Source organism: Salarias fasciatus, chromosome 19 (assembly GCF_902148845.1).
Source record: "Salarias fasciatus chromosome 19, fSalaFa1.1, whole genome shotgun sequence".
NCBI classification, from domain to species: Eukaryota; Metazoa; Chordata; class Actinopteri; order Blenniiformes; family Blenniidae; genus Salarias; species Salarias fasciatus.
Window position 1 is genome coordinate 18451568 of NC_043763.1, and position 18127 is coordinate 18469694.

Genomic DNA, 18127 nt, shown 5'->3' on the forward strand with positions numbered 1-18127 from the left:
GTGTTGAAGTGGACAAAGTGGATTCACATGAACTAATGAGCCTCTGCTGCCATCCAGCGGTCAGTAGTGGAACTGCAGCAGCCATAACATGTTATTTTCACAACACTGAGGAGGCAGAGGTCAATCACAGATAATGAAGTCTTTCTATGGTGGAAATAATGTAGGGATGTGTTAACGAAAAGCCAACAGTTGTGGCTATTATTTTATTTATTTTAAGCATAAGAAAAAAAAACCACACAGAAACTGTCAGCAAAATGCAATGAGGTAGGGAAAACACATAAATTAATATTAGTTACCTATTCCAATTACTTCATTTTTGCTGCACTTTGGTGTTTCTCAGTAGAATTAACCAGAAATCTTTGTCAAATCAGGAACTATTAGATTAAATTCCTGTTTACTAGAGTCCTTGGTTTCCCCTCCTCGTTTCTGATCGCTGTTCCCTGGCCTGATTTCTCTCACCTGTGCTTGAGTGTGTGATTGTCGTCGCTTGGTGGCTGCGGTATATAATAGACTTGTCTTGTCAGCCTCTGTTTCTGCAGTGTTCCTGTGCTCTAGTTATGAAATTGAGGTGAAGTTTAGTTATTTGGAGAAAGATAGATAATGTGTCAGACACTGGTTTGAGTGTGAAGGCAGCTTATGTTTTCGGAACTCATTACAGATTTTTATTGCACTCATGTTTTTTCAATAATTTGGGGATAATGTTTTTTTTCTGATTAGTGCATTCAGTTCCTTGGTTTATTTTAGTTTGAATATGAATGAACTGTGAAAATATTTAGTGTAAAGTGTATCTGAAGCAAATACAAAAAATCACTTCTGAATTCCTAAATTAGGCCGTTTGATGACACTGTCATGGTTTAATAGTGGATTAGTGCAGCCACGTTGATGGACTGTTGAGGATTAGCAGCTGTCTGTGCTCCATAGGCGTCAAATTCTGGTAGTTTTCTGGATTCTATTACCCCCTGAATTGTCAGCATCCTTCACCTCAGAAAGAAACGTGGATCAGGGACTTTGATGAGCCTGTTGATTATTGTGGAGGCAAAGATCCTTCAAATGCTGAGCTCACTCATTTCACACCTCTCTTTGGATGTTGACATCCGGGACCTTATCAACCAAATGTGATAAGTATATATAATATATAATCTAAAACTTTCAGTAGTATTTAATGTGAAATGAAGGAACGACAACAGTGAATCCTCTTCTCATGTCACAATTTTATAAATTGGAACAGGAAAAATATTTTTCACAAATAATTTCGCTTTATCTCCAAAACATTTTAAAGTTAATCATTTTCCAGTTAAAAAAAGTAAATTACTCCAGTAAAACCCGGAAACTCACATTGGCAGTGAGAGTCAAAAAAAAAAAAGGTAGTAAAAGTAACTGGTGTGATTAATTTTTTTATTGTCATCAGATAGGATTAGTGTGTATTAGCCGGTCCTCAGCTTCTTCTCCTTTATAGATCAACAGGCAGCTCTGCTATTTCACTCAAATTACATGTAAAACACTAGTTGAGTTCCAGGATTCACACTATGTGGTAAAAGTGACAGTGGATATGTTATTAAGGGAGGTTGGGAATGACAGATATCTAAAATGATCTAAAGAGAATCATCTGTAAGTCACAGCATGCAGGCATGTAGGCAACAGAAAGTCTATTTTTTTCACCTTTAACCCGCAATGATCTTTCTATAAAATCCAGTTTAAGGTTCAGACGTAGTTAATCTCTTCATTATTTTGATGTTTGACGCTTCAAAATACTCAAGAGTGTCATCAACCTCACGTGCATGTTTTTGGACTTTGGGAGGAAACTGGAGTCCGAACAGAAAACCCACCAATATAAACTTAGATTTATTGACTTGTTGATCATCAAAGTGTCTGATTCCACTTGAGAATGAAACAATCACAGAAAAAGTCAAATGAGTTCACTTGGTTTTTTTTAGACTTTGTGTCTATAAAACACCAAGAAAACACAGCAGCATGGACTTATCGTTAGTTGGCCGTTGGTGCAAAAGCTTTGATGTTGCTACAGGAAAGCAAACTTGGCTTCGGTGCTCCTGGAGCCCATTTCATTTTAAGACCGGAACACAGATTCAAACAATCCTGGGCGAGCAAAAAAACAAAAAATACAAAAATCAAAAACATGTGCGGTTCTAAAACCAGCAAAGACTTTGACCCTGCATCGTGTCAGGAAGGTACAAAACAACCCGAAGTGGAAACTCGCTGAAGGTTAAGAGAGAGACTCCTCCTTTCAGTCAGTCTGGCTCAGATCACGGTGGAAGTCCCTCTTCCCGCCGGTCTTGCTGAGAAGTTTGACGTCCGTGATGACGATGTCGTGGCTCACCGCCTTGCACATGTCGTAGACGGTGAGCGCCGCCACGGCCGCCGCCGTCAGGGCCTCCATCTCCACCCCGGTCCTGCCGGTCGTGCGGCACGTCGCCGTGACGACGACGGCGCGGCGCGGCTCGTCCAGGCGGAGGGCGACGGCGGCGTGGTCCAGCGGGAGCGGGTGGCAGAGGGGGATGAGGGCGGCGGTCTGCTTGGAGGCCATGATGCCGGCGAGCTGCGCCACCGCCATGGCGTCGCCTTTGGCCAGCTGGTTCTCTCGCAGCAGACGGAAGGCGGCGGGTCCCAGGAGGACGGTGGCGCACGCCGAGGCGGTTCGGGCCGTGGCGGCCTTCCCCCCGACGTCCACCATGGCGGCTCGGCCCTGGGCGTCTGTGTGGGTCAGCTGGGCGGCGGCGGCGGCGGCGGGCTCGCCCGTTTGGCAACTTGTAGATTTACTTGGTGCGAAACTGGAGTCTTTGCTGTGGTAGAATCTGACATTGTGCTGTGCAGCGGTTGATTTGGCATTCATTAGTAGTGTGCAAAAAGCGCCTGGGGTCCTCAGTGTGCTGCTCCGCAGAGCAGAGGGACCCCTGGTTCGTGCATGCCCGAGGCCTTCATTCATGTCCCTCAGAGCACTTGTGCGTGTGCTGAAACGAGTAGGTCTAGTGTTAAAAAACTGATTGTTACACAGTGAGTGAAAGGACGCTACATTGAGAATGTTCTCCGCCAGATGAGGGAGTTCTTCATGGTGACGTATCCTAATGGGTTCCCCCTCACCCAGGAAAGTCTTCCAGCTGCTAATAAGGGCTGCGTGGGGTAAATCAGCGCGATCTGAAAGGCACAACAAACTCTCTCTCCTCAGAACTCTCCCGCTGCCGGAGCAGCGCGCGTGGCGAGCGGCTGTTGGGTTAAGGACTACATCGTTTGTAAGGCTGGGAACGACGGAGGAGGCCCCCTGACGGTCCTGTGGCTTCTTCAGAACGCCCTGGGACGTCGTGCCTGGTAGAGAGCAGAATGCATTTGTATGAAGCAAAAAAGAAAATGACTTTAAAATTCAAGTTGTTCAATGTGTTGATGAATCATGTGTAATCTAGACACAACAGCAATGTGCGGAGTCTGTACGTACAGCTGGATCACCCACCAATGAGGACCATCGGCCTGTTCTTCATCTGAGAGATACTGAACATCCCTGAAGAGAGAAATGCACACAAAAGCTTTTATGCAGCGTTGTTGTCTTCATATGTAGGCATCCTGATTACTGACGTTTATTCTTTAGTAAAGTCACAGTAAGACCATCTGGAAGACAATGAATTGCTGCCACAGCATGGCCCTTCTTAATGCTTTAGTTTCAAAAAGTAATTGGCTGACGAGCAGGCACATGTCCTACATGAGGTGTAAAAGTAAACTGATGAACCGCTGAGTGTGGTTGTGACTTTTACCTGCGTGCTGCTTCTTCTTCCTGCCCACCGCGGCTCCGATGATTTGCAGCAGCTCGTCTTCGGAGGCTCCAGAGCGCAGCACGTCTCTGAGGGACACCTCAGAGTTACCGAACAGACACACCTGGGAGAGAAACCACACGGGAGAACGGTCGTTTAAAAACCCACATGGTGTTTGTACAGTAAAGAGCAGAACTCTGGGTGGCTTCACCTTCAGGTTTCCGTCTGCAGTGATCCGTAGACGGTTGCAGGAGCCACAGAAGTGATCGGACATGGAGGTGATGAAGCCCACCTGACCGCTGAAGCCCGGCACTTTAAACATCTGCATCGAGACACGGGGGGGGGGGGGGGGGGGGGGGGGGGGGGGGGGGGAAGAGATTTCATTGTAAATAGGAATTGCCACAAGTTTGCCACAACAGCGTTCAATCCTTCAGAAACAAATTGAGAATGCAGAGTGATCTTTCTCTGAGTAAACAAACAAATTCACAGAGGATAGAAAACGTACAAGTTACAATCAGAATAGTAGAGACACCCTAACACTAACCCTCCTCACCCTAACCCTAACGCTGACCTTGGCAGTGTCCGCCTGTGCAGCTTGAAGTGTTTCCAGGTTGGGCCACCGCTGCCTGATGCGGTCCAGCATCTCCTGGTAGCTCACCATCTTCTTAAAGTTCCACTTGTTACCTGCAGGTAGGAGACGCCTCCATTAATACGGCGAAATAACTGACTGGCGATTAAACGACTGTGGTGCTTCTGTGTGGCCGTGTTTTGAGAAGCGAGGGGAAGCGAGCGCTCACCGTCAAAAGGCATGTATTCGATGAATCGCACCTCCACCGGCTTCTCCTCAGTCAGCGCCACGAAGTCCAGCAGCTCGTCCTCGTTGAGGCCTCGCATGACCACGCAGTTGATCTGCAGAGGGCAGCAAGACAACAACGAGAGACTCATTTCCATAATTTCAACATACGGTGGGATTACATTAAGTCCTGTGCAGACAAAATGAAGCCATAAGTACAAGCTGTCGTCTTGTTATCTTTAGAACTGGATAAAAACGCATAAGAATTAAGTATGGTGCTATTTGTCCTCTCCAATAGAGACGGGAACTGATCAGGATTCTGGGAAATCCACACACGGTGCCATCAAGTCAACTGGCCTGCTGCTGCCGTCGCCCTTCAGCAGAAAGATGTCTGACTCAAAGTAAAACCCATTCCTGGATTCTACTCTGAATGTGCTTCACAGCAGGAAAACAGGTTTCAATGAAAATAACTCGTGTATCTATTGAAACGCCAGACTGAAGGACTCCCGCTGCGCTGTTTTTAAAACACTTTGGATCTGCAGTTTTCCGGCTGTCATCATTAAACGCTGGTTAAAAACACCTGTAATTATCACCAGGCGTCAGAACGCTCTGTCTTCCTCCTGTTTCTCTATTTAAGATGAGATCTTTCTTCAGCCTGCCAACATGCACTGGTAATTTCACACCTGCCTCATTTTGTGTATTATATAGGTGTCAAAAAATTGTATGCAATTTAATTCCAAAATAATAAAAAAAAAATTTTCAACTGTGTATTGATTCTGATGCCTGCCTGGACTTCCTGTTGATCTGAACTTTGCTCAGATAAATTACAACACTGCCATCTGGTGGCTAAAAGAAGGATCGATTTTTCCTCTTCTATGATGAAGGCAACTGGTTTGTTTCCTTTCTTGAAGTTGTACTACTCCTAATGGTTGGAAGTTTTAAGATGGATTGCAAAAATAGTAATGTCATGATTTGCTATTTATTTTGCACATTTCCTAAAATTAGACAAAAATAAAACTCATGCATTGAATCAAGTCTGCTGCCAACGTCTTGCATTCGAAGTTTAGCTTGTTATGGTGGAGAAGAGTTTCATGTAAAACGAAGCTTGGAAAGCTTACCTTGACTGGATTGTAACCCAACTCGATAGCCTTATCAATCCCCTCCATCACTTTGTGAAACCCTGAAAAAACACATGGAGATGTTATGGAAACCAGATACATTCATATGCTACTGTAACATGTCACCAAGATTCTGTCTCTCTGCTTTTCAAGCATCAATAAAGTAGGCAAAATGAAAAAGTGGCTAAACACAGTGTTAAAATAATAAAATGAGGAACTGAGATCAATACAGGGAAGGAAAAATAAACAATAGAAGGAAAAAAAATCATTAAAATGTTCTAATGGTGTTTGAGAGAGATGGTTAAATACATGGATAAGAGATTCAGGAATAAAATAAATAAAGACAAAAGGCCTGGTTAACATAGATCAGTTCAACTCTCTGGGTTTCCACAGACACGAGCTGCAATAATTTAAAAAAGTGATTGGTGGATTAGTTTGCTGTCTCCTGTCAATTTGTTTGTTTACTGATCTCCATCTCTGTTCTATCTTTCTCTCTCCTAATAGTTCAGCAGAAAGCCGCTAAGAGCCTCAATCTGCAATCCTGCAAAGTAAAAGACTGGATTTCCTTTCCATAGTCACTTATGCTTCCTCATGTGGAATAGTTGTCTTTCTCATATAAATAAAACTAAATTTAATTGATCTCAGAGTTCAGCATTGGCACAGTCATCTTACCTTCCTGTCACTGAGTTCAGTGACAGGAAGTTAAAATCTACATGTTGATGGTGGGCGATTGAAAACCTGCTGAATCTACCACAACTTTACATCAGGACGAAGAAACAAGACGCCTTTCAGCCTCCACCTTAAACCTGACGCTGAAACAAGCCGAGCAAAGTAAGTGTGGTCCAACAGGACTGGCTCAGAAGACACTTTGCTACTAATCTCTGCGAGTCCATCTGTGCGTGCCCTCTACGAGCCAAACTCCCAGAGCTCTGGCCTGCTGTCCCCTACACGGAACGCCTCCCTCTGGAGCCCGGTGGAACCGACCCACAGCACAAGCTGCAGTGATTCAGTCTGTCAGCAGCTCACGGTTTGGGACCAGGAAGAGAGAACCAGAGTAACACAGCGATGCGGAAAGTCCTGATAACACGCTGACACATATTTATCAGCTGCAGTGAGCTCGATATGTAACCTTAATCTAACAGACACTGCGTCATTAACGGTCCCTGAGCTCTCTGGTTGCTGTAACATTAAGAATGATTTCCTGCTGTTATTACCATACCTTTCCGCCTCACAATAAACTCGAACTTGGCGGGAACCAGTGAGTCCAAGCTGACGTTGATCAGGTCCAAACCGGCGTCTTTGAGTTTCGGTGAAAGTCTGGCCAGGTTGATGCCGTTGGTCGTCACGGCGATCGTCTTCAAACCCTCCAGTTTCCTCAGTTCAGCTGCGCAACGACAAGCGTGGGAACAGAAAACGTAAAGAGAGAGTGAGGCAGAAAAACCGTGACGTGACGTCTGTAATGTCCAGTTTGCGATGGGATAACAAAAAAATAACAAACGCTGACAAAACAGATCAAAAGTAGAAGTTAATTCAGAAAAGATTACTTCTTGTGTCTTTATCCCTGAAAACACAGTAGCGTAAAATCTGTAGATTATTTCCTTTTCCTGACTTTGATGAAGGTCATGTGAGGCTGCGGTGACAACAGTCACATGACACCAGCACTGATTGTTTATCTTAACGTGAAGGACTAGATGCTTATTGGGTTCACTTCCTGCAAAGATCTATTTGTCTCATAAAATTGCTGTGAAATTACCAAAATGCATGACATAAATCAATATAGTATTTTTACAACTGGTCAAATTTGCACTAACTTATTTAACAAATCAGGTGTGACAGATCATTTTCACCTTAACTTGAGAGCATGCAAGGAAAATCAGCTTTCTTCCTCCGTCCTCGTCTTTTATCTGATATCACATATGGCCAAGAGTTATCTAAAAACATTCTTACTCTGTCCACTTAGAGAGAAAGCTTGTATCTGCCATAAGACGAGCGAAAAGCTTCAAACAATTTTATAACAATACCGTATATAGTGAAGTAATTATTTATTAATAATGGATTTTTTCGTATAGGGCCTTACTGATGATATCCAGCACATCAGGTCTGATGAGGGGTTCTCCTCCGGTCAGCCGGATTTTGTCCACTCCCTCTCGAACAAAGAGGCGAGCCAGGGTGAGGAGCTCTGAGGTGGACAGCAGCTGGCCCCGCGGCGTCAGCTTCACCCCTTCCTCCGGCATGCAGTACTGACCTGGACCCAGGACACATCAGACACGCCCTGACTTCACCCGTCATTACTCAACAGTCTCCACATTTCTATCAACGTGTGATTCCAGCTGAGATGTTTTCATGCTTTAATGCTATTGAACAATTATTTCCTCTTCTTTGGTGGTAAAGCAGCATCTCTGCCAAACAAACTGCTTTAGCATATGACTGATTTTTATATCTTAGTCTGATCCTCGCAGAGGGATTGAGGATCTAATACTGCCAGCGAGGGACGTGGAGGTCATGTTTTCGAGTAGCAGAGTCGTCGCTGCTGAAAATAGGTTCTTCAAATAGCCGAATGCGAATCAGGGGAAATCAAGCAAGGCCGACTGGGCCGTATGGCATGTACTCACAGCGGAGGTTGCATTTCTCAGTCAGGGAGATGCGCAGGTAGCTGTGCCTACGGCCAAAGTTGTCAGTCAAGAAGGCTGAAAAGGGAAGTACGCTGCTGTCTGCGAGCCTCTCCTGGGGATGAAGAGCACAGGAAAGAAACTGTGAAATCAAGAAGGGGGCAATGCGGCTCCGCTGTGTCTGTTCAAACTGGATTACTTTTCATCAAACTCAACAAAAGAGACTAAATGTAATTTCTGTAAAACTGAAGAAAGTCAGAGCCCTGAAATGAATTTAAAAAAAACAGGTTCTTCATAAGCTATGAGGTCCAGTCACCTGACTCTGTGTGTAGAAACCACGAGATCATTTGGCATATTAGACATATTAGAATAAAAGCGGGGGCATATCAAACGGATTGGGTCGGTCAGTCACGGTGAGAGAGGAGCACGTGGATCAGTCACACACCGTGACCTTTGACCGTCACCAGTGGGCCACTGTTATATCACAAGTTATCAGTACAAGGGACAAACAGACCACTCACGTGTATTGCTGACAGACGCGCTTTGTGCTTGCAAAAGGAAATTATAAGGCACAGCCATAAACTGTTGAGCCACATCTTTCCTGGATTAATGTTATTTTTTTTCTACCCCTTTTTTGTTAAAGAGATGGAGAGGAAAAGGATGCCTTTCCTTGTCACACTTCGTTCCTGGGTTTTAGGCGGTATAATAGGAACGTCTTTTTCTGCTTGGTTGAGTTGAGGTCATGACCCCAGTGCATATTTAATAATCGTAAGCATTCAGGTGGCTACATTTCTGGCAGTTATCTTCAGTAGTGGAGGTGCATTTTGTTGTTCTTCCAATATCAAGTGTTTATGAAAAAAATTGGAATTTGGCATTTTGTTCATTTTCCCAAAAAAATGACAGCGCTGCTGTGGCTACACAGACTCAAACTGGCAAAGCCACTCAAGAAAACACTGTGGCAGTGGTGCTGTGGCGATCAGCTGGTGCAAGCACAGACAATGACAACTTTTTTAAATTTTTTTTGATTAAATACCTTAAAAATCCATATTACAGCATTAAACTGACATACTGAAAATGATTTATGTACAGATATTCCTGATATGATTCATTACAGCTTTAAAATCACTTTAACACCACTATCTCATATCAATAGGTTTTGTGAAAGATTTAACACATCATCATCTGTTGTGATCATCAACTTGTGTTGTTTACTATTTATTACTTAGTTACAAGCAATCAAAGTGGTTAGATTGTTATTAGCATCCATTGTGTGTGTGTTTGTGTTCACAATAAGGAATAGATTTAACCAAGAATGGATTTTGGAGACTGTTCTGTACTGTTCTGTTCATTCATTTGTGAACCTGCAAGTTGTAGTTTCAGAGAGCAATCTTTATAAACGTTATGTAACATCAGTGTCTCCAATTAAACCAAAAACCCTCAGAAAAACCTGGCGTCCATCCGGGTTGATCAATAAATGGTCTCGTTCGCTTGCATGACATGACCTTTTGAACCTTGACATGAGATAGCATTGTGTGTTTCCCAGCCAGGAAACTTTACAGCTCCTTCTAGGAAGTGAAGTGCTGCAGGTCCAGAGGGGCCGGTTGAGGTGAGCTGGCCCCCCGGGCTCCTTTGGCTCAATCACGCTGACAAACAAAAACTTTCAGCTTTAAATAAGTAAACATCGAACACAAATCTGATGATCTCATTCTCAGCTCCACTCTTGCAGTTATGCACGTGTGGGTTTATCATTAAGCCCCTGGCACTTCTAGCTTGTGGCCTCTAGTTAACTGGTAGTAAACATTCTCCTGCCGCGTGCTCGTGCATTCGCTAACTAACTCCAGCAGATAGCATGTGGGCACCCGGTGACCGGGGGCGAATACGTTCACCTCCTGTCTGTTTAAGTCAGCATTACCTTTCGGGAGCTGTTTTTCAGAGATGCGGAGAAGTTGGGAGCGCCTAAAGTCGACTCTCCAAGTTCAACTTCATTCTCCCTGTGCGTCGTCGCGCCGCTGTACGTCCGCGAGCTGCTCCCGTCCACCCAGAGTTTCCTGAAATGCGCCAAACCGTCACGTCGGCCGAGCAGGCGGCAGTAACTGAGAGCAGGATGAGCCATGTTTGTTACTTTATGACAGCTCCGGAGTGTGCGGCAGCTGCGGGAGGGGGGCTGCTAGAGTGCTGCTCTGCGGTAAAACGGGTCAGGTCAGCGCTGGGAGCGGAGAGGAGCGTGACGTCACGGCGGCGAGACGCAACCTGACAGCGAACGTAACTGTTGCATTCTGGGTAATGTAGTCTAAATAATGCAGACGCTCCAGCAGGTTTGAACTGAGCTGAAAAACATTGAAAACAGTGCAGAGTCTCCGTGAAAGTGATATTCAGTGATTCTAGCTTCCCTATATGTCACAGACTTCTTAATGTTGTATTAATGTACAACATTTATTATTTCAACATTGCTTTAACACATTAGAATATCATCAACACGATACTCCAGGCGAGGGATGATACTTGGGAGGCTAATAAGTTATATTTTTTGGTTAAATTTAGCATTTTTCTATTAAATTTTACAGTTAGTTAACCTACAGTATTTTTGCACTTAAGCCCCTACAGGTTCAAATATGCATTTTATTAATCAGCTGTTCTTTCTTATATATTTAATATTTATTCTGACACTGTTAAGAAGCGCTGAACATGACATGATGAAAGGTGCTGATTTTATGAAGCAATGTTTTTTTTAAGTTTACAATTATAATTTGTATGTGTATTTTTCTTTCTTTCTCTCTTGAGTCAATGTCTAGAATGTACATTACACACTATCAGACAAAGAATTTAGAGCGCCCCAATTTTTCCGATTACTCGAGTTGTTCACGTCTAATGGATAGCGTGAAATGATACAAAGGAAAGTGGTGAACCACCAAAGGTTAAAAAAAAAGTTGAGCTTATTGAAAACTGAAAAATAATGCACGTTTCAGAATGTTTAATATATGTTTGGATCACGAATTACTCTCGAGGTGATCATGAAAAGGCCATTTAAAAACATAAAACAAAAAGCCAAAGAATTCACAGTGCATAGCTGTTTGTTCTGCCTTCCTGCAACATGCTGAAATCCTCTGATGGAAGATGTTATTCTCCTAATTGTCCTCTAGATGGCAGTATAATAACGTGTTGAAGGACTTCACAAGAAGCCTTCACAAGGCTTCTTGGAAAAAAAAAAGAAAACTTGGTTAAATTACCTTCATAGGCCATTCAAGACTAAAACTTGAGCCACATAAAAAATAAATAAATAAATAAATAAAAACTTGAGCACACCATACAAATTGGTTAGTTTTGTTTGTTTGTATTAAAATTACATAAGGACACTTTGCTGTTGGAGCAGCTCCCAGACTAATTACCCTGACTCCCACATGCACTGACAGTCTGTAATATATCTACATTAAGGTCTTATTTGTAAATATCGTGATACTAAACAACACATTAAAATATTGAGGCTGACTTTATCCACTGTGTGCCCTAACACAGAGAGACATGCAGCCACAGATCTAATTTAGAGTCAACAAGCAGAGCAGAAAATACATCCATCAGATGTAAACTGGGAGTGTTCTTGCTGTGAAGCAACAGTGGTAACCTCTGAAATACAGCGATGCCAATCAAGACCATATCTGTGCAAATAATACCTCTTGCCTTAAACTATAAATAACAACAACCAACTGTTGGATTGGCAGACTCCTTAGTGTTTGCTAATGAGGGCCATTGTGTTCGAATGCAGACACTTGATAAAGCCGTTTATCGCTCAGGTATATTTCTGTTTCACCCCTGCTGAGTTCCATCCTGCCAGTACGTCTGTTCTTACAATATGCACCACTTGGAAACATTTATTTCTTTAGAAAAGTGAGACAGAGTGAGATCTCAAAGTTGTGTTTTACCATAAAAATGAAAGAAATCTCAAACATCCACAAACATGATTTATAGTACAAACTGACCTGTCTGCTTTTCACAGTGTCATAACAACCACTTTATCCTTCTCTCAGCACTGAACTGAAAAGTGTTCTCAGTGGCTCGGTGCGTCGAACCCACCGTTCATCTGGGTGATTTTCTTGAAATATCATTTGGAAATGAAAGTCATGGGTCATTATGTATCGAGGTGAGATTCAGGGTTGAGCAGCAGAGGGCCCGCATGGGTCACAGGGCTTAATCAGCACTGAGCAATGGGCCAATCATCAAACTATTATTATCATTTTTTTTTCAGTTTCAGTCTGAACAGGACCACAGCTTTAACTTATGCAAAATCCATGCATGCATGCACATAATGCTTTTTTCTGCACTGTGGTCACAGACTAGACTGCCTGGAAAGAAGCCTGGAATCACACCGATACAGAAACAACATGCAAAAAGGTTTTACAAGCTGAGATTTCTTCAAACGTCAACAACTAAGAGTTTGTTGAAATACTGACTGTTAAGACTACAGTCCTACTGAGGGCTAAAGCAAATACATTTAGTGAACAAGAGAGAAAACGGCTGCAGGCCTGCAGCTCTGCAACAGTTTTTATGCATGATAATTGTAATGAGTCAACAGTATTCAGGTGAATAGTTCGTGTGTTACTGCTTAAAGAATGACATTGCTCTAACTTGTTTCTGGATGAACTGTCACTGGCACTTGACACTTTCATTTGCAATAAAAATGTCTTTACTGGCTGATCACACTTCCACCACACTAACATTTTGGGAGCAATTGAACAAATGTCCCGATATCTGAATACTGTAAATTAATTTTGCATTGTTTTATCACTTTTTTTTTTTTTTTTTGCACACAGCAAAGTGACTTTAACTGTAACTGAAAAACTGTCAGTCCGTTTCATTTTAAAAAGTCCTTTTCGCACTTCTGTCTCCATCAGCAGGGCCTCCTGCAGGTTTCTGTTGCCTGTCATTATTCTCCTTTTAGCACCTGAAATGAATCCAAATCCACGGAGCACTTCAGCCGCGCAAAGGACCATGAAATCACAGCCAAACCATGAATCCTGTTAAGCATGCTAGTTTTTTCAGCCTATGTAATTTCTAGCACAATTTACTTTCTACGTTTCTTTTCTCCCTCTCTTTTTCATTCCATCCCATTCACTGTGTTTGAATTTCTTCCAGTCAGACATATGAATGCGGCGGATGTAACAGCTGTTGTCATGAGCGCATACAGAGCTGATCTACCCCCTTAGCAATCACATAACAAATGCAGCTTTAACACACTGCATTTGTAATGCATGCAGATTGTCGCCATGATGCTACGTAACTGCGTTATTGTGCTTGCCAGGGATAAAATCACCATAAAGAATTTACTTGTAAACAACACTGAATCCAACGTTTTCACTTTGTTTCCCAAATCTGCCAGCAGCATCATACATTAAAGCTGCAGAAAGATTTTAGAAGATTTCTTTTTTGTTGTTGTTTTGGTGTCTGACTTTGCATCTCTTTTATTTCCAGTCAGTCTGAAATGGACAGAAAGTGTTATTCTGGACTTGTAGCTCCTATTATGGCCGTATGAGCTTTTTTCACCCTCTCAGTGATAAGGAGACCCTGAAATGCCTCTTTACTGAATCAGTACCTGACTGGATTTGAAACTTGTCGAATCCATTTAGAGTCTGACACACGGATGGTGGTGCTGAGGTCCAGAAGAGTGCATGAGCAAGGACAACTGTCGACCAAGGTCAGAATAGAATAGAACTGAAGAGAAATACTTCAATAATCTAAGAGGGAAATTATTTTAAAGATTGTTAAAGGAGAGCTATGAAGTATTGGACCCTTCTTCAATCTTCATAGATTCATAATTCTTTTAAAATTGTGTTTGGACATATTTCCCAACAACAGAGTGGCCGGTCACTTTCTGTGATGTTTCTGTGACTCTGTGGTGTTTTATTCAGTTCAGAGACATTTTGAATCTGTGAATAGTAACACTTGTGAGATTTTGGACGATAGTTTTCACCCCATTGAGAATTGGGGCACAGCAATCTGTAAAAGTGGAAATTCTGAATTTCAGCAGTTTTGTTTTGTTTTGTTTTTTTGGAATATTAAAGATTGAATTCCAAGGTCAAACCTGGAAAGCTTCAGACTCGGGTTAAGATTTCATTAAATCTTCCTGCCAGGTGACATGTAATCAAGGTGCAGCAAAATGTTAGACGGTGGAGGTCGACAGATCTGCACTTATACTGAATCAGTGTTATCATCGGGGGAAAAATTGGTTGATGCCAGTCTTTTTAACAGTTTTACTAAGAAAGCTTTTTGTTCAAAGTAAGCAGGGATTCATTGGCAACTAAAAATATTAATAAACACAAGCTAATTACAGACCTTAAGTTTCCATTCAGTTTGAGAAAGCCTCAAACTCCTTGCAATCTTTTTTTAAACTTGAGTACTGAAATTTTAATGAATCAGACATCCTGAAAACAACCTCCAGCCATCAGAAAATCCCCTCTCTGGTTTCTTCACAAATCAGAATGTTGAACATTTTGTTTTTATGCACCCAGAGGTTTTACTTTGTGACCTTTGGACTGACTCCCATGCAGCTCTGTCACAGCTGCTGCGAAGCTGTGGTGTTCCTGTGAATGGAAAACAGCGTAATGCGTAATTTATACTCAAAACAAGCACAGGAACAGCTTCAGCAGAGGTCGAGCACAAAGATAAATTATTCTGACTGTGACTCTCATTTTCTCATAATTGATACTAAAAGCTTTATTTAGCAGCATAGGGACAGTTTAGAAGTGTATAGTCTGCAGGCCTGCTACTCACTCTGAATGGTTGGAGTGACGGTGGTAATTATCCTGTCATGACCCACCAATTACACCAAGGTATTTAAGGAAAGTGCAGAGCATAAAAAGAGATTTCTTAAATGATAGGCTCACTTCCCACTCTCATCCAGCAGCAACTCTCGCCGAGTTTGTGTGGGTGTGATTTACTATCAAATCAGAGCGAATGTGTATTTGCATACAGCCCACAATAAGCGGCGTCTCACTTCAATAGCTTACCTGTGGAGTTGCTTTTCCAAGTAAAAATATGTTAAAAGTATTCATCTTGTCCATCAGTTTAGCAACCTGAAAGAAAGCAGTGTAATCTACCCTGTTCTTGAGAAGTATGAGAAGCCAGATGTAAAAAATAAATAAAATAATAATAAAACAGCCCAATTTTCTGTGATTGCCATCAAGGATTAGGCAAGCAGTCTGGAGCATGTTTGGTTTATGTTGTGAATTAAAGATGAGGCTCTCTGAGTCCGTCTGAAGGATTGTTCTCACCTAAGCAGCCACCAGGTACAGTTCTATTTTTTTAAGTGATTTTATTTAAAATGAGGTTTCATCAGACCTGGAACTTGAATTTTTAATTTCAAAGCAAAATGTTTCTGTTATAATAAAAGTAAAGAGAGACAATCCATTCTCAGATCCCAAAGACATCACGTGATCCAGCATGAATCTTTTCTTGATTTTTCCCAAGTCTCCTGAACCTAGATAAAGAGAAGATGGCTGGATGGATCAATGCTTCACTCGACCAGCTCTTCAGGATAGTATCCAGTGCTTCAGTATCTTACAGTATGCTCTCAACATCACCTCGAAAATTGAACTTCAGATTTATTCAGCAGCCCCCTGAACTGTGAATGGCAATGAATTCTAAACGCGGACAGATCTTCAGGGTGTCATTTACATTTGTTCGTGCATCACACACTCATTGTGCTGCTGGCATGAATGAGCCTTGCTTGGAAAGCAGGTGGCGCAGGTCTATGAGGCTATCTGGTTATTAGTCATCAGCATTTTGCCATTAGTAAAGCATGGAGCCTCCGTGATGTTTTGCCTCCATGGTGGGAGGAGCTGGGCGTCCTTCCTGCTCCCTGAGGCGGCGCCAGAGCCCCGGCGCATGTGTCACGCTGGATGCCAGTCAAGGATGTGGAGAATTAGTCGCTTAATGGTGCAACCGGAGAATTTCATGAATGATGAGCAGCTGCATGCAACTCAGAAAATGTATACATGATTACAGTTTCAAGGTGCTTTCAAAGTTATTAGCATTTTTTTTTTTTAATTATATGATTCAGTAAGATCTAACATGGCTTTTTTTGTGGGATGTGGCACAGTTGTGAATCCAGGCATTGAACTCTGAGGATGTTCAGGTTCTCGCTGTGGCTGCTTGGGGGTGAGACTCATCCCGGCACTTCAGCTTCCACCCACAATTCAGAGAGAAGTCTCTTTGATGTGTGACTTTAAATTAGGTGTGATGGCTGTCTCTTCGCGTTAGTCCGTCAGAGGACTGGCGAGCTGTCCGGTGTGTAACCTGACAGTCCTGCACAGTCGGCCGGGACACACTCCTCCACTCTGCGAGTCTAAATTAGATGAAGGTGGAAATGTAAAAAAAAGATGGATGAATGACTCAGGGAAAGTTAGAGAAAAGATTCACCGCCCCAGTTATCTTGGCAATGTGTTCAGAGAAAGATGGATTTTGAGTTTCTTTTCCTGTGATAAACAAGCGGAATATTGTGCATTTATAATAAACATGGTGTCAAACATCATCTCTGCATCGCATTTTTCAAACGTGTAAAAAAATGTAAAAGACAGACAAAATTATAAAGAAAGCCAGCCTTTTCAGATATGAATCACATTTTAGGTTGCACATTATTCTGTTTGCATAAAGTCCTCCCAATATTGCATTTTCATGAAAGCAAATGAACTGAACTCTTTGTGTGCGTGCTGTTTCTGCCAGATGGTATCCTCAATAGATAGTCGTATTCTCTGATTGGGCAATATCACATTTTCATCCATATTGATGCAAAAATCTATAGTAAATTTCCACAATGGGAGTTGTGCTGAGTATAGGTCAGGAAATGAAACCCACTACTGAAGTGATGTATACTAATATTATCTCTTTGAGGAACGGCGTAAACGCCGGTACATGCCAAGGGCACTGGGACCACCGGTAAGAACAACGCACTGCCCTTGGAAATACACACACAGATGGAGAGATATGTCTACAATTGCGTCTGCGATGCATGATAGAAACGGCATTGCAGAGATTTACTGGTGTAGAAGGTGACTTTCATAATAATGCCTTCCAGCAGCGTTGCTGTAATGTCTCTGGAACAATTGTGCTTTGAGATAAAACTCATTCACTGGTCGTCTCCATGCTGCAGTATCCTACAGATAGATGTCTTATATTGCTGTTTGAGTCCAATCATCTAACTTTTCTTATCTCTTTATTCTCTGTCTTGTACTAAAATGATTGCATTTTTAATCTATTTTTCTTTAAAATTTTTTTCATTCTGACACTTGGTCTTTAAAAGAGCACGGTCATCTGTAGGATAATGATTTCACATTCTCTCAAGGTCACCAGCAAGGACTACTTTAAAATACTGTATGTCTGCCTTTCTTTGACTCTCGGGTTGTTTTCTTTTCACTTTAGTGTCGTAGAAATCATTTTGCCAGTTTTTGCTGTTGCCTCAAATTTAAAAAGCAGAAAACGAGAGCACACTTGTTCTTGGAATTCTAAAATGATTCAGATGGGTGGACATGTCTGGAGAAACTTTTAAACTCTCATGAGCTTTACAGATCAGGCGTGGGGAATTTACTGAGGGATATTGGAGTTTAAAATGTAAAAATCTACTGAGATTGAGTTGACCTCAAGCCAATGAAACATTCAAAACCTTGAGTGGTCCGTCTTGTGCTGTGCATTTCAGACATGATTTTGATGATAAAGTGCAGTTATATACGCTACCATATTGTCCGCTGCCTGCCTGTTTGCAGTATATATTTTTGACCTTTCTATTACACATCTCTGTTCAAGACTATTAGCTCACTGCACACTGGGAGACCGCGCTGCCAAGTACAGTAAAGGAAGGATGAACTC

General features: G+C 42.3%; 1 protein-coding gene across 2 annotated transcripts; it reads right to left on the minus strand.

Moving 5' to 3' along the window:
- Nucleotides 1–1391: 1391 nt before the first annotated feature.
- Nucleotides 1392–10474, minus strand: mocs1 (molybdenum cofactor synthesis 1). 2 transcript variants are annotated; one of them, XM_030116498.1, is made up of 11 exons: nucleotides 10188–10474; nucleotides 8279–8390; nucleotides 7744–7911; nucleotides 6886–7050; nucleotides 5667–5728; nucleotides 4553–4664; nucleotides 4327–4439; nucleotides 3967–4077; nucleotides 3759–3879; nucleotides 3461–3508; nucleotides 1392–3318 (listed from the first exon to the last, which is right to left on the minus strand). In XM_030116498.1, the coding sequence occupies exons 1-11, from the start codon at nucleotides 10386–10388 to the stop codon at nucleotides 2243–2245; spliced, it is 2289 nt and encodes a 762-aa protein (XP_029972358.1). In that variant the 5' UTR covers nucleotides 10389–10474; the 3' UTR covers nucleotides 1392–2242. The 2 variants fall into 2 exon arrangements, with proteins under 2 accessions (XP_029972358.1, XP_029972359.1); XM_030116499.1 differs by having other exon boundaries at nucleotides 3177–3318; nucleotides 3446–3508.
- Nucleotides 10475–18127: the final 7653 nt, after the last annotated feature.

Excerpts from the sequence above, each read along its gene's own strand:
- mocs1 (XM_030116498.1), bottom strand. The coding sequence starts at position 10,388 with ATGGCTCATCCTGCTCTCAGTTACTGCCGCCTGCTCGGCCGACGTGAC. Across the intron at positions 4,665-5,666 it reads TGGGTTACAATCCAGTCAAG|ATCAACTGCGTGGTCATGCG; the intron begins GTAAGCTTTCCA and ends TGCCCTCTGCAG. Across the intron at positions 3,880-3,966 it reads CTGCAGACGGAAACCTGAAG|GTGTGTCTGTTCGGTAACTC; the intron begins GTGAAGCCACCC and ends TTTCTCTCCCAG.